At 48.9% G+C, this 16,036-nt stretch overlaps 1 protein-coding gene across 1 annotated transcript in view; it reads right to left on the bottom strand.

Moving 5' to 3' along the window:
- The window catches only part of AFF2 (ALF transcription elongation factor 2), a gene marked incomplete at its 5' end in the record, with an annotated part of 37,507 nt that extends 22,767 nt beyond the window's left edge, over positions 1 to 14,740 (bottom strand). The window contains 6 exons of the mRNA XM_007458920.1: positions 199 to 262; positions 834 to 1,123; positions 5,739 to 5,961; positions 10,175 to 10,296; positions 11,716 to 12,714; positions 14,545 to 14,740. Coding sequence (XP_007458982.1) covers positions 199 to 262; positions 834 to 1,123; positions 5,739 to 5,961; positions 10,175 to 10,296; positions 11,716 to 12,714; positions 14,545 to 14,740 — 1,894 coding nt within the window. The remainder of the gene's footprint in view (positions 1 to 198; positions 263 to 833; positions 1,124 to 5,738; positions 5,962 to 10,174; positions 10,297 to 11,715; positions 12,715 to 14,544) is intronic.
- Positions 14,741 to 16,036: the final 1,296 nt, after the last annotated feature.

The raw sequence follows: 16,036 nt of genomic DNA, 5'->3' as shown, positions 1-16,036 counted from the left end.
AAAAAAAAGACAGTACAAGCCATTGAGCTTCTGAAGTTGGAGCACTGGGGAATCCCAGTGCTAAGGAATTAACCAGCTCCAATCTCTCTATGTCACAGCAGCGATGAAAAGGTTTGACTCGTTTGTAAAGTGGCTTCTTTGTTTTCCTTCAAAGCCTAATACCTGAATGGGAGGAGGGCAACGGGAGGGGAGACCTACCAGTGCGTCAGCTTTGTGCTTCAGCTTCTTTGCCTCTTGCATGTAATAATCAGCGTTGTGAACCCTAAGCAAACAAAACGAGCGCGTTCAGAAAGCCATGTTTCATCTTTTCATTAGAAGACCGAATAGTCACAATTTTGGGGGGCTATCAATCCATTCCTATACAATGCCTTGAACAGGGCCGATGAACGCTTGTCATGCGTATAATGACCAAGCTTGAAATAGCCCAGTGAATGAAATCGGAAGTGCATAATGGCCCATTAGGATAAATACCCACATCCTCCGACCCCAACCATTCCAGCTGCCCGAACAGATCCAAGAGAACCTAGCTATAATTCTCTTTGCTGGCACACAGTTCTTTCTGAGGACACGGGGAAGCAAGGAGGACCAAGCAGGCTGGGATTCAGCACCTGCCTTTGGAAACAGTAACAGAGCGCCACGATTAAGATGGGCCAGCGACGCTTCTCGATGGGGATAGAGGTGTGTGTGAGGAGGGGAGAAAGCTACTTTCAAGGCTATAGGAGCTGCACTGCTGCCTCTGAGGTCTTATTTTCGGGTGACACGTGCACGGTGCTCGAAAAGCCATACTGCCCCCACCCCCGTTCACCACTCCAGAGAATCTGGGGACAACATACGAGTCATCAAAAGTGAGCTTGGGTCTCCGGACATTGGTAGTGCTGCTGGAAAGAACGGGCAGGGCCGCCCAGGATGTCATCTCCAGGTGACTGCTGTCCATGAGGCCAGTAGTGATGGTGGAGGTGATGGTGGAAATGGTAGTGGTAGTGGTGGTGGTCGTGGCAGTGGCCGTGGCAGTGGCCGTGACAGTGGCGGTGACAATGGCAGTAGCAGTGACAGTGGCAGTGGCAACAGCAGTGTTGGTGACAGTGACGGTGGCAGAGGCTGCCTTTTTTGGAGTGTCTCCCTCCTGGGAAAAAGGAGGACAAAGAATTTCCATTAGGTCCAGATTTTTAGAGCATCTTTTCATAAATGCTTTGCATGTCAAGCACACTAGGAAACAAGACGAGAGAGAAGAAAACAATGCACACAGCTGGAGGATACACCGGTGACCCCGCTATATGTCATGAACTCCGGGAATCACCAGCTTTTGTTCTATGATGACACCAAACACCAAGCTAGTCACGTGCTGTGACTACATAGCTCCATCATCCCAGTGACACAGTCATTGGCGAAGGTCTAAATCCAGTTGGGGATGTGGCGGGGAGGGGACGAATGGGAAAGGGAGGGAAGGATAGAGAGAGAGGGAGAGAGAGAAGAGAGAGAGAGAGAGAGAGAGAGAGAGAGAGAGAGAGGAGAGAGAGATTATCACCCCGACGTGTATATTTTTGATAAGGGAACCAGCCCAGAAACTTTCTCTAGGGTAAGAAAAGTAGTCACTCTGCAAAATGCCAGATCCAGGGCAGCAAAATGCCAGCACACCAGGCATCGCACTGCAACAGTCAGTACCCTGGGACCGAGGCTGAGGCTGCCTTTCCGTTCACGTGAGGCCTTGACTGCTTTCCTGCTAGGGGATGCCACAGGAGCGCCTCTTCATTTCCAGGCCTTGGGAAGAGTGAAAGCTCATCTGTACCAGGTCATTCACACCGCTGACTCTGCCCCCGTGCCCCCCTGTGGCAACTGCGGGACGATCCTGACTGTTCTACCTCTGACCGTACTTGCCGTGGTGCCCCTTGCTCCTCCTCTTCTGAGCTGGGATCCCTCCAAGGCTGGCATCCCCCAACGTTCATTCCTCAGCTCTTCTCTCTCTTGGCCTTGACAGGATTTGCCAGCCTTGTGTGCACTGGCACAGATCTGACAATAAGCAGATAATTCCCCAAGGGAAACCTCCGCCTGTAACCCTCTCTCTGATGCTACTGCAGTGATGCCTTCTGGAGAGTTCCACCAAGATGGCCCATCAGCACCTCAACTTGCTCTGAAACCAAACTGACATCCAAATCAGTCCCCTTTCTCTGTGAATGGCAGGACGGTCTCCCCTGTCACCAAGGCCGGTAAGGGCATGGTGGTCATCCCGGGGCTAGGGGCGTCAGAAACCGTGTCCTCCCCGCCTTGCCTTCCATCTGAGCTGCTCTGCTTTAACCAGTTGTAGATATTGAAGCTCTGGAAATGATTTCATTTCAAACCGTGATCGTGCTCCTGAAGCTCTTTTTGAAAACCACTGCTCTACTCCATCCCTTATTTCTCCTTCCCCATCACCCCCGTCCAAAATCCATTACAAAGTCCTGTTCACTCCCTCCCCCCAGTGTCTCACAGCCTGTCCCCTCCTCCTCCACGAGTGCAGGCTCTCGTGGCTTCAGCCAGAGTGGAGCACACCGCCTTCCTGGCCGAACGCCCGACCTCCGAGCTAGCTTTTCCAATCACCCCCCATCTGCTGCCTGCCAGCCGGAGCTCCCTCCATTTCAGTGCCTTGCGGCTGAGTGCAAACCCCAGGCTGAGCTCCTCTGCTGGTGTGTAAGGCCCTTCCTGACCTGGCTTCACCCTTCCCGACTCCCTCCGACGAACCTGCCACCAAACTCAACTCATCAGGCTTTCTCCACTTTCCTGCTTTGGGTCCTTCGCAGTCTTAGGGCTGAAAAAGCCTCCTCTTCGTCACTTTTGTCACCTTGCGATAACGTACTGTATTTTTTCAGTGTTTAAATTGAGGTAAAATACACAAGACACCCAAATCCACCACCTCAACCATTTTTAAATGTCCAGTGCGCTAGTGTTAAGCACATTTACATCATCGTGCAACCGATCTCCAGGGCTCTTCGATCTTGCAAAGCTGAAACTCTGTGCCCATTAGACCAGAACTCTCCATCCCCTTACTTCCCGTAGCCCCTGGCAATCACCCTTCTAGTTTCTGTCTTTGCAAATCTGACTCCTCGAGGTACCATGTGTGAGTGGAATCATACACTCTTTGCCTGTTTGGGCCTGGCTGATCTCATTTAGCATAATGTCCTCAAGGTTCACCCAAGTTGTAGCACATGTCAGAATTTCCTTCCTTTTGAAGACTGGATAATATTCCACTGTGTGTAGAGACCACACTCTTGTTTAATCACTTCGCCTCATTACTAAACCCTACTTAACACTCTCAGCTCAACCCAGCTCAACAAATGCCTTCCCAGGAAAACTGCCTCATGTATATGGCCAGAAGTGCTTTAAACCTTTTTGGTCCCTTTAGAGATGGGAAGGGTGTGTCTCAAGCCCTCCCCTAAGACACCAATCAGCAGCCATTTCGTATCTGAGTTTATCGAGCACACGTCTCATTGCTCACCTTAGACTGGGAGCCCTTTAGGCGCTGGGGCCGTCTCTGATTTACGACACTCCCACCCCAGCCCCGGCCGGCTACCCCACCGCCCAGTGCACTCAGTGATTTGCTGAACATAGGCCTGCCTGCCTTAATCAAAAGGGTCACTTTAGAGCGAAAAGCCAAATGTGAACATTTCTTATATCCGTGAAAGTCTTATCTTTTCCACTTCATCCTGGACCTTCCGATTATCAAAAATTCTTACCATCAAGAGCTCACTGCGATAACTGTGCTGAGAGACTGCACATCTAAAAATGGTTATGGTGGATATGTAGGAAAGCATTTAAATATGCTGTAAATAATCAAGCATTAAATAAAATGCTTGATTTTATTCAACCCAAACACATAAAAAACTCAGAGGCTTCTGAACTCGAACTCCTAAGCCAGCTCCACGCTTCTACTGCCAAAGCCAGACGACCCAGACCAAACAGCTGAGTCGGCCCCAGAGAGAGCCACGTGTCTCTACGGCCAAGATAGGTGATGAGAACCCTGAAACAAACACCACGCCCACCACGCACATGGAGGTGATGTCGGTCGTGGCATATCTGACTGGAAACGGCTGCGTTCCGCCACGATCACGTAAGTCACATAAACACGTCCTCTGTTGACCCTCACTCATCCATTGAGTCAATAAACAGGACTTCGTGCATACACGGGACAGAGAAGACTCTGAGAGTGGAAAATGGAAAACGCTTTTGGAGCTGGAAGAACCTATAGAGATCATCGAGTCAAATTTACTCATTTCATGGACTCAAAGAGGTTTCATAATTTGCCCAAGGTCACAGAACAGATTTGTTGCGGTGTTAGCACTATGTGTCAAGCAAGCCTCTTAATTTCCACAAAGTCTCTCAGATTTCAAGCCATCAATAGAAAAAACTAATGGCCAAAGAAGATGCAACAGGTACTCAATCCATCATGGGGACCCCGGTCATTTCCTTAAGAAGAATGATCCATTTCTAGGTGAAAATGTAATCATGTCTACCAGGTTTCCCCAGGAGTTTTCAGCTCTTGTGGAAATGCCTTTGCAGGATCCTCTTATTGTCACTGTCATAATAACATCTCTATTAAGCATCTAATTATTTGTGACCGTGTACTAGGCGCTATATGAAGAGAACTGCCTAGATATGGCGCATGCCCTCCAAAAGCTTGCAGTAGGAGAAAGCCTCCGTTGCAGTTTATAACATTAATTACATTCAGCATGAAAAATAGGATTGATGGTGTAATTACTGGTTAGAATAGACAGTTTCATTCCTAACATTACAAGTCAGCATCTTTAAACGTGAATGCAAATATAATGTGGGCACACACACATACAAATTTCATTTGGAAAATGACAACTTTGTAATAGAGCAATTTCTTTATGTCACCAATAAAATTTACCTAGATATGTATGTCATCTAGTCATCTCAGATGATGGAGGGCTTTAAACTGTGGTCCTTAAAGCTCAGAGGCCTCGTGGCTTTTCATGAAGTGTTAAATGGGCGCTTTTGGTTCAGGGGCCACCAGCTTGGCGCTAGACATCTGAAAACTCATTGATTTTCATGCATTTGCTTTTCATACTACACTTAAAGGAGATCAGATGCATATGGATGCTGTATCTCCACATACGTGCATTTACCCAAAAAGGCAGGTACATCTGCCATTAACATTCACTAGCGACACTATCGCTCATGGTTTTCACGGTTCAGGTACCTATACCTGGGGCACATAAAAAGACATTGTGTATAGATGAGAAAAGTGAAACAACTTCGCAATTGTTTATGCTAATCGAGCAGCAGTGCAGAAGATCGAAAGGATGGGATAATCCTTTAGTTTGGCTTAGAGAACCACAGTTGTGTGATTTTAGCAACAGATTCACCTTTTAAACTCCATCCTTTTGAGTCGCTATTTTAAAACACAATTCACACCTGCTAAGCTGGGTGGTGGAAAGATGTAACTTGGAGTCCCGGCCCCAGTTCCGTGACCTTGGGCAATTCCGTCCATTTGTTCTCTCCCTTTCGGTAAAAATGATCAGTGCCTCCCATGTGCCAGATGCTGTGGACAGTATTGTGGAAGTGTCCCCCACCCCCAAGACCTGAAGGGATTGGACCAAAGGACGTCCAAGGCCCTGAATGCCTGCATAATAATCTGTTTGGAGAAGACTGGGATGAAAAAATTCATCTTGAGTTCAGTCAGCTAAGCTGTGGGTCAACTTGGTTCCACCTGACAATGATAAGATCTCTTCTAGGATGCTTACATTTACAGATATCCCTTTGAAAGTAGCACAGAATTTGCCTTCACTCCTCTTAGGTTTGGTCGAGGTGATCTGTCCAATCATAGGGATGGTCTTGTCTTGACTGAAGGGACCATTATTGCCGCTGATATTCCTGCGGCGCGGAGGATCCTCTGGCAGTGGGGAGAGTGGCGGGGGAAACAGCTTTTCTTCTTTTCTTCTGTTTGCTCTCCTGGATGAATTATTTCTGTGTAAACAAAAGGCATAGGGTGTCAGAAGATTCTGTCTCTCTTTAATCTGATCTTTCTCATGATGCTGATACTTTCAGCTAAAGTAATATGTTGGCTGATGGCCCTTTACTTGTGGTGAAGGGTATACATAAAAACGCATAGAGACATAGATATCTATAGAGAGGGAGCCCTCCCTATAGACTGAGTTATAGATAAATGCAACCATATGTATCTAAGAATAAACACGGGTCTTTGAAACAGAACTCCATGATAAATGGAAATGTCTAACGGAGTGTTGCCCCAGTGTGATATTTGTAACCTTTTAAGATTACTGTTAAGTAGATTTTTATGGAAAATCCAATGCAGACTTTAATCCTGTCTTTTTTTAGGCTGGTTCCTACTTATTCTGCCCTGCGACTTAACTGCATAGTCACACAGCAAACAGTACGATAAACAATTAGTGGAAGGATACTTTCCTAAGAAATACTATGCTTATACATTACACAGAAATAAATAATGCACTAAAAAATACTTTTGGGTTGCATTGCAACTTGTATGCTCCAACTGTTCTGCCCAGGGCATGATGAGCCCCTGACCTTAAGCTGCTATACTGAGGCACTGATGTACTCCGGTTTACAAAAGTCCATTTGAAAAATATTTTGTCATCTTTCTATAAGACACCTGCAGTCCTAGAAGTGCTCCTGTGCTTTCAAACTGATTTATCTGCCCGTTAAGTGGGCATCATCAAATAGACTGAGACTTCAAGTAAAACAGAACAACTAAAACCTTATGCTAGCTGCTTAACATGGTAATTGGGCCATGGATTTTTATTTTAGTTACTGTCTTAGACTGATCAATGAAGATTACTTGAACTTTAATCTTTTCTTAGACAACTAATATTGTACTGTGCAGCCATTTACTTTTCATGATGATTGACTACAATTTTCAACAGCAAATTAAGTCAACAAGAATTTATGTTTTCCTCTCGGTCAATTTCAGTCAGTGTCTAGAAATATAGATTTACAATATCTCAAAGCAACAAATCAAAGATGAACAAGCACTCAAGTGGTTTCATTTCCTGAAATGGTAGCAGTCAATGCAGTCCCGTCGTTCCACTTCTGCCGCCCAGATTTGCCATTTGTAACAATATTTGCCATCTTCTGTTTCATAAATGCGGCCCTATGTCAATTTTTGTCAGGCAGCCGGATTTTCAGAAAATTCACGGTTTCTGCCATTACCTTAATGGATTTAAATTAATTACAGGGGCTTCCCTGGTGGTGCAGAGGTTGAGAATCTGCCTGCTAATGCAGGGGACACGGGTCCGAGCCCTGGTCTGGGAGGATCCCACGTGCCGCGGAGCAACTGGGCCCGTGGGCCACAGCTACTGAGCCTGCGCGTCTGGAGCCTGCGCTCCGCAACGAGAGAGGCCGCGACAGTGAGAGGCCTGCGTACTGCGATGAAGAGCGGCCCCCGCTCGCCGCAACTAGAGAAAGCCCTCGCGCAGAAACGAAGACCCAACACAGCCAAAAATAAATAAATAAATTAATTTTTAGAAAAGACAAAAGAAAAATAATTAATTACAAAATATCTGCCAATGGATTTTTAAAGTTGCTTGGGCATGAAGAATCATTTTAAGATAGTGGTGATGCCTGATGAAAATAATGATGAAAACATGGATTAGGATGCACGTCCACGAGCAGGCTCCACCAACATCAGCCCACGCTGAGTATTATCATTACGGAGGAATCGGACTTTGGGGAATTTACACAGAAAGGAGTCAAGCATTGCTGTGGCATCCACGGGAGTGACTGGGTTCCTTACCTATGACCGCTCCTGCACTACCTGAGCTGCCGGGGAAGAGGGTGGGCTGCAAGGGGAACGGCTGTTCCCTAGAGGCAGTGCATTTGCCATTGGCAACTATCGTTGTGCTAGGCCTCCCCATCTGCCATTGTACACGGTATATCGTTCCCAGTACAGTACATTCAGTGCAATGGGCACAGTCATCTGGCCCCCTTTCCGTCCGTATGATAGCGACCTGGAACCATGTGGCCTTTAACGACTTCCTGGGTGAAGACGCCCAGGGAGCATTTTCTAGAGACCACTCTGTCACCATTTTAGCTTCTTACTATAAGGGCACCGCTTGTATAGGCTCTGGCTTCCGCATAGGAGGACAGCAAGCAGGAGAGTCCCCCATTTAATGCCTCAGAGGCCCTTCTGATGGTTCAAGCTCCAGAGAAGGGGCAAGGAACTCATCAGGGCCCTTCTGGTGGACGATGGGAAACTCCAGCTGTCATCGTCTGGTGTGGCATCCTTTGCTAGGTTTAGAATACTCATTGAGAAACGTGGATGTTGTCTTATAGAAATTTCCAAGGATTTAGTCTGAAGGGTCAACAAGGCACAAAGGAGCAGACGAAGCTGGAGGAGATGGCCTCCCCGAGGCGGCCTCCGGGCGGTCTGTCCTGCTTCCTTCTCCCTCAACCCCCGAGATGTTCCCGCAGACACGGATTTGTGGACAAGTGTTAAGAACCCGATCCAGGCCCTTCCTGAATGACAAATGCTACTAGGCGAACACTGCTCTCCGAACTACTACAAAAGCAGAAAGATGGTAAAAGGACCATGAGGTAAAACACCGTTTTATGAGAACGAATTCGAATTATTAGACATTGATTTAACATTTGATCATCTCTCTTCCACGAAATGGGGACCAGTGACAGATCACTGGATCACTGAAGGAGGCTCGCAATGGGGACTGATGGTGTGGCAATGCCCCACAGTTCCCTGGCTCTTCCTTGTGCCCTCAGGTGGCCCGGCCCGAATAGACTGAATCTGGGAACTGGGGCAGTACCGCCACTACAGGGACACCACTTTAGCCCTTCCTCCTTGGAAAGTAGGAGGGCCCTGGAATGACAGTGTTTGACCACTGGGAAAGAAGTCTGTTTCCCCACATTCCTGGCCCACCCTGGGGTAAAAAGGGCTGGCTTGCTCCACTGGAAGAGTTACTAATTCTGAGAACTCCAAGTATGTGAAGGGATATTTCCGATCAAATTATGCCAGGGAACACAGATGCCTGTCACAGAGAGCTTCGGGTGCACAGGGAGACGGGCAGCCTAGGGCCAAATCTCCTTATTATACTGAGCGGATCTAGCGGTCATTGGTCTTTTCCTACCTTTCATCTCTAAACAACAAGGATCCAAACAAATGTAAGCTGATCACTTATTTCCGACATCTTATCTGTGGCAGATTGATGCCCTCTCACTGATGTTAAACAGTAATCTGTGAAATCAACTGTGAGCAGCAGTTATGGCCATATTGCCTCCCTGCTCTGGGCTGCTAATAGGCTCCAAAACTGGTCTTTGATGGGAGTAATCTCGAATTTTGAATGAATTTATGGCAATAATTATCCAGACGGAACGGTTCCAGTAGCCGACACGATGGTTGGGGAAATGATATGTATAAGACAGAAGGACGCCATCACAACGTTTGGTAGGGAAGGCTGGGGTCGTGTGAGTGAGGATGGTACAAGGAGGCCTCCTGCCTGACTCTGGCACCTTCTGCAAAGAGGGAGATGGAAGAAGACGTGCCAGCCGATCGGCATTAACGCGTCCGTCCCTAGCTGGCTCTTCCCAGCACAGAACTGCCTGGGGCTGGGGGGCACTCCCAGACAGCTCGTCCCTCTGGCCTCCCCTTGGCCTCTGAGGAGTTCAGCATGGAGCTGCTAGCCCTTAGGCTTCAAATTAGCTTTGAGAAATGGCACCAAAGAGGAAGAGGCTGCTGAGTCATCCTGTTGAGGCCAAGGGGTTGCTTTCCAGGGAAATCTTTTTTATTTATCACCATCAGAACTGGAAGTTGCCCAGAAGGAGGTGATCTGGCTCAAGGGATAGGTGTCTCTTGATGCTGCCCCCTTTAAATTCATTTACTTCCTCTTACCCTTCACTCAGTGCTGAAAGTTCACTTTCGCCGATTTTTGGTCAGCAATCTGAGTTGGAATAAAGAAATGTTGCTAAAAAGCTCAAGGAGTCACCCCAAACCTGGCGGCCTGAGCGCCACCCTTTATCCCACCCTTGTTAGACCGGTGGTCAGAGACTGCTGTCAGGACAGGACTGAGAGACTCCTGTTTCTTACCTAACGTTCCTCTGGGACAGGACCCCCTGCCCCCGGCCAAGGGTTCGTTTGGGATTTCTTAAGAGTCTGAGCAAAAGCAAAGTATCATACGGCCCAGGGCAAACTCACTCTTTAGTGCTGGGAGGTTTCTGGGGGGGAGCTGGTGAGATGCAAGGTGGTAGCAGGCAGATGGTGGCCGCCTCCTCCAGGCATTGCTTCTTCTCAGGGATTTTCTCCGCAACTTCTGTTGGCTTTAACAGGAAGAAAAAACACGCAGAGTTTGAAATCCATGGCACGTGCAGACATTTAAAAACAACGAGCAAGGGAGACAGCTGGCTTCTACTTTAAGTCCTAGATAAGGTAGGGGAGTTAAAAGTGCACCTTTGATCGGACAGAAAAGCGATCAGTCTTGCCTCGCCTACTCCAACCAAGAAGCTGGCATCTGAGAGGGTGAAGCTGTGATGTGAGCCTCTGATCGGGTGGCACGGGGATATCGTACCAAAAGTGACGAGAATCTATAGTTTTCAGACACTTCTTCCAGCAACAACGCCTCCACAGATGAGTAGTTTAGAAACTAACACTGCAATTCTAACACGGCATAAATCCTGTCCGAGCACCCTGGGGGTTTAGGGTAACATACAAAGGTCACTTCTACAACCAAAAATATGCAAGGAAGTTAACCAGATGCAAGGCACACCTCTGGACCTTCAGGTACTGGTTCTGAAGGTCCACTTTTACTGCTTGTTGTACTGCCGTCATCACTAAGAGCAGGGAAACAGTCCCTTGCCCTATCAGACTTTTTGGTCCTCCTCTTTGGACCAGACTTCGGTCCCTATTTTGGAATACTCTCATTGAACAAGTTGGTGCACAGCTCAGAGATAAAACCGTCTGTGAATCTCTAAAGCTGAATGATGACTTAAACCACCCTTACAGGATTCCGCATGGCAGCCATTCAAAATAATGTTACTCAAAGATCACCATGAGATGATGTTACACTAAAAGACTACTGTGAGATCCAGAGATGCAACACAACGAACTGACTGGACACAAACTCACTTCCCCAGATGTACGTGAAATGCAAGAGGCCATGCTGGGTTTCACCTTATGATTATATCTGTAGCCCTGGAATCCAACCCTAATGTCTCGCAGGTGAGGTTTTTACGAGTCAAGCCGACCACACAGGTCAGGGGGCCAAGCAGGCTGGACAGAGCGTGTGTCTAGTAGGAGCCAGGATAATCAACATATAACTGGGTTGCAGGGATCCTGATGTTTGGATGGAGAAATTAACAAGGCCTAGAGGATGCATGTTGACCTTAGGAATCCTTGGTGCCCTGCTGCTGCTGGTGCGGTGGGGGGGCGGGGGGGGACTACGGAATAATGACCCATGAATCTGGCTGCTTGGGGAAGGAGCCTCTTCATATATTCTTCATTGCTACACATCACGTGCCATACTGGATGCTCTTGGCATTGGTTGGCAAACCTTGATTATCCCTAACACTTCCTCCCTGGTCATGTCAAATACTGCCTTTCCCACGGAAAGCATCATTGCCTCCCCCAAAGACTGCAATGCACTGTCACCAGCCTGCTGGAAAAGGAGACTCAAGACCAAAGTAGCTCCCAGACAGCCGCGGCTCCCGATCACGTGGCAGAGGCCACACCTGACGGCTTACCTTGTGCTTACGCTTGCCCCTGGGGGCAGCTTTATCCACAGCAGCCGCGGCAGCTGCCTGCCGTCTGGGCTTTGAGGCTGTCTCCTTGTGGTCTGGCTTGGCTGGCGCCGCCTGCAGTGAGTTGTGGCCAGGCACTCGAGACAGTAGGTCGAGGTCAATCTTCACCCAGAGATTTTTCAGATTCTCGTGATCTCGGAGAGGAGACAGAAGCTCGGTTTGCATGACAGGGATGGGTGAAAAAGTAGGCTCCTCACTGGAGATGGGCGGGTTGCTGCTGCTGAAGGTGCTGAGGGTCAGGCTGGCCCCGCAGGTGTCCTTGGACTTGGCAGTGTTGCCCCCAGGAGCCATGCAAGGAGGCAGGACTTTGATCTGCAGGGTCTCTTCCTGATCTGTGCTGGAATCAGACGTAGACGAGTCGGTTTCAATGAATTCCCGGGACTTCGGCACCATCTTGCCAGGCCCTCGGTACCTCTTCTTCTCGGCAGCCAAGGGGATGCTGGGCCTCGGTTCTTTCCTAGGGACCGGCTTGTGGGCGGTGGCTTTGTTGCGGCCCCTCGGGGGCTCAGGAAGCTCCATGCTTTCCTTTTCTTTGGGAGTGCTGCTGGAGATATTTGGTTTGGGCCAGGTAAATTCCTCAATGCTGGGGTTCTTCTCGACCCTCTTGGGCTGTTTTTTCCCAATTGTCCTTTGAGATGCTGTCTCGAGAGTTGTCGACAATTTATGCTTCAGAGCCTTTGTTTCTGGAATTTTGGGGGTGGGCCGTGGACGGGCTTTCTCCCTGATGAGACTGAGGAGAGGCCTCTCTTTGGGTTCAGCCAGGACCTGGCTGGGGTTTGCCTTCACCTTGACCTGGACTTCCATTGGCTGTATGATTGGAGGAGGTACAGAGATCGTCTCCATGGGTGTTTCATTTTGGCCGCAAATAAACGACTTGTTCTGAGATGTCACTTTGTTAAGCCATTTGTCCAGCTGCCACTTGTTGGTGGAGGGCGGCTCAGGCTGCAGATTGAGACACAGTGGCAAGAATGAATTTCACCTTTGGAAAGAAGTCAGGAGGACCCTCAGTGCACTGACTGTTGGGTGATAAAAGCTTGGGCTGTTAAGTGACCATTCACACATTTAGAAACATACATGGACTTCACATTCATCACGCTCCCTAGATGTGGCCAAATACTCCACAGACCGGCTCCAATCAACTTTTTCTACTAAAGTTCCACTGCTCTTCTGAAACTATCCCCTACTTTGGCCAGCAAGGAAGGAATCATTCACAGAGAGTTTTTCCAGAGAGTGGGCAGGGAGGCCTGGGAGGGAATCTGGTTCCCAAAGTCCTTTGGTGGGGCTCATTACTCAACCTCTTACCAGGAGGCCGAGGTAGTGATCTCTGGTCCTGAAAAGAAATGTAAGCGTGCCTCAAGTGTAATTCAAAAGGAAAGGCTTTCTCTCTGCCAAACTGCCAGGGCCTCCTATACGATGCTGCAATTCACTGCAAAAAGAAGAGGCCTTCTGTATTTTCACTGAAGGATGAAAAAGATTTGACTTCCAAAAAACCACTGCACTTTCCTCGGTGTATGGGCAATAACCAATTTACGGGGACACGCGTGCAGACATTAGCGTCCGCCGTTAAGCCACGGAAGTGATGCGTACAATTCGGGTGCTTGATTCCCAAGTCTAAATTCTGCCTGTTGAACTAAAAGAGCCATCATTTTTATTAGAGCTCCTCTTTTTTGAAAGGCATCAGCTGAGGCTTATGGCGCCAGCCAACAGAGGGTAACAGAATTCAAAAGACTCTGAGTAGCCATGATTCCAACCCGCACAGAGCAACGGCAGGTAAGTGTCAAGGCAATCGGTGCAGCTGCTACTGTCGGCAGCAGAGCGCGAGGTTGAGGGCCCCAGCTCTGGTAGCACACAGAACCTGGTTTCAGTCCTGCCCGTGAGATCTTGGGAAAGTTCTTTCTTACCCTCTTAGAACCTTATTCTCTCATCTGTAAAATGGGATAATAATAGCAAGGACCCCATAGAGCTGTTATGAGGATGAAAGGAGAAAATCCAAGTCACGAGCTTCTCACGGTGCCCGGCGTGTCATCTACATTCAAGAAGTGTGAGCTATTATGATTAGCGGTAACGTTACTATGGCATCTTCTCCTGTTATTCTTTTCTGATTATTGACAAACAAGCGTGTCCAGAGCCATGGAGGGATCTGCTTGCTGTACGAGGTGCAGGCTCAGGGGAACTGAGAGGCTGGCACTCAGAGAGGATGAGAGGGGAAGGACAGGGTTTTTAACTCCAAATTATAACTCTGGTATTTTGTGGGGCTGTGTGAAATGTTTTCATGAATTACCATCAAGTACACTTGAAGAATATTAATTGAAATTAAAAAGGAAATACCTGTGACCTTTCAACCATCACGCTTCTTGGGTCTTACTTGCCGAGGGACTTTCACCACTTCAACCTAGAGGAAGGGGTGGTGTCCCCAGAGCCAGAAGTGGGTCTGGACTGGCTTTGCTGATTCTCTGGAAAGTGAAGTTGTCAGCCCAGTGATTACTAGTCCAGTGTAATAGTAATGGGGAGGCTCAAGGCTCAGAGGAGCTGAGTGAGTCACACAGAGAATCAGTCCCACGGCAAAGAAATGTCCGTTAGAGACCACGCGAGTACATGTGTTAGAAGAAAAAAAATGCTATCAAACACCTGAGTACTTTTCTGACGTGTATACTGTGCTGAAGCCCTCATCGCGCTGGAATACTGTGATTGTTGTATTGTTGTGTGTGTGCAGGTCGGAGGTGCTGCCTCGGGGCAGGTAAGCTGTGGCTGGGGCCCCGGCCCGTCACCCACCTCTGGCGTGGCCACGCGCGGCGCCTCGTTGGCTTCACTGTCAGTGGTGCTGCTTTCAGTGTCTGAGTCTGACTCTGAGCTGCTCTCAGAGTCACTGGAGCTGCCGGATCCCCCGCTGGCTGGCGCTGCAGGTGTGGGCTGAGGCGTGGCCAAAAGCGGGCTGAAAGGAAAACGACACCACTGGGTCTCAGACCAGCTGGAAAAGAGCCCAGGTCAGCATAAAGGCTGATGATTTGTGAGGGGCAGGTGAGTGGAGCTTGCCATCCCATTTCACAGGAGGCCCCGTGAGTGACCCACAGGTCTGTCAAGGGGCTCTGATCTTAGCTATATGCACAGTACTGTCCTCTCGGCAAGAAGGGGCGAGTTGAATCCTCGCTTTCATCATGGGAGACTGAGGTTCAGAGAAGTGGGAGGGCTTGCCTCAGCCACAGAGCTATCGGTAGATACAGAAGTGAGACTGGGACCGTGGCCTCTCAGGTCCCTCAGAGGGCAGGGCTGTGTAAAGATATTCGCGGCCAGGTGTCCAGCGCCCGGCCCCAAGGTGAGCAGAGCTGACCATGTGAATTAGGGGATGATAGGATGCACTTCTCGGCCTCCTCCAGCAGAATTTCTGTAAACCCTTCTTAAAACTCTTACCAGGAGGTATGATCATAAAGGACCAATCATCTCTAACGACTGATTTTAAATCTGTAAAGCTGACCAAGCAAAGAAAGCACTGGGAAATGGACACCACTTGCCACTGTCTTTATTGATAATCCATACTCTTCCTTACTAATCGTTTGCCCTCTGTGCCCCGTAACAAATCAACCTCAGCTGCCTCTCGGCACGCTGGGGTATGTCACAGCCTTTCTGTCCTTTTGCTCATCGTCTCTTTGGACTAGTTTTGTTCTGCTTCCACTCAAAAGCGGGGCTCTAAATTGGAGGGGGGCGGGGAGGGGTCTTGTCCGTCTCTGTCTCATCAGCCCAGGCCCCTCTTTGGAGAGAAGTTTAATCACGGACAGGGATGGGCTGGGGGCCCGAGCATATTCGCTGCTGTGCTGGGCTGGTCCTCCTATCCGCCTGGCTGGCCGTCCAAACCTCACTGCCTCTCAGACTCCCAGCTCCTTGCCCAGCCCTCCCTGGAAAACCCAGTCCTGGCCCTGGAGGGCACCTGGTCCTGTGGCCCCACCTTCAAACTGGATAGAGAGGGACTCTAAGGCCCCCCTCTGCCTGAGACCATTATTCCTCGCCTGCCCCAACCCCGCACCCTCACTGGAGCCTAGTTTTCAACATTACAGCTCTTGCCCGCTGAGCTGGAGCCATGCTCAGCTGCCTCCTGGAAAGGCATAGGATCCCTTTCAAACCAGCATGGGTGTCTCATCCGTCACCATCCAATGCGTAGAGCCTTTGCATTACGTGTGCCTCGCGTCCCTGAAGACGGCCCCTTTAATCTCCCAGGTAGCTCTTTGCTTTCATATAGCCGAAGCTCATTTTAAAATGCTATCTGCTAAGT

The sequence above is a fragment of the Lipotes vexillifer genome, unplaced genomic scaffold (assembly GCF_000442215.2).
Source record: "Lipotes vexillifer unplaced genomic scaffold, Lipotes_vexillifer_v1.1 scaffold1790, whole genome shotgun sequence".
NCBI classification, from domain to species: domain Eukaryota; kingdom Metazoa; phylum Chordata; class Mammalia; order Artiodactyla; family Lipotidae; genus Lipotes; species Lipotes vexillifer.
The sequence above is the reverse complement of the archived record's forward strand: the minus strand, read 5'-3'. Positions and strand labels throughout refer to the sequence as shown.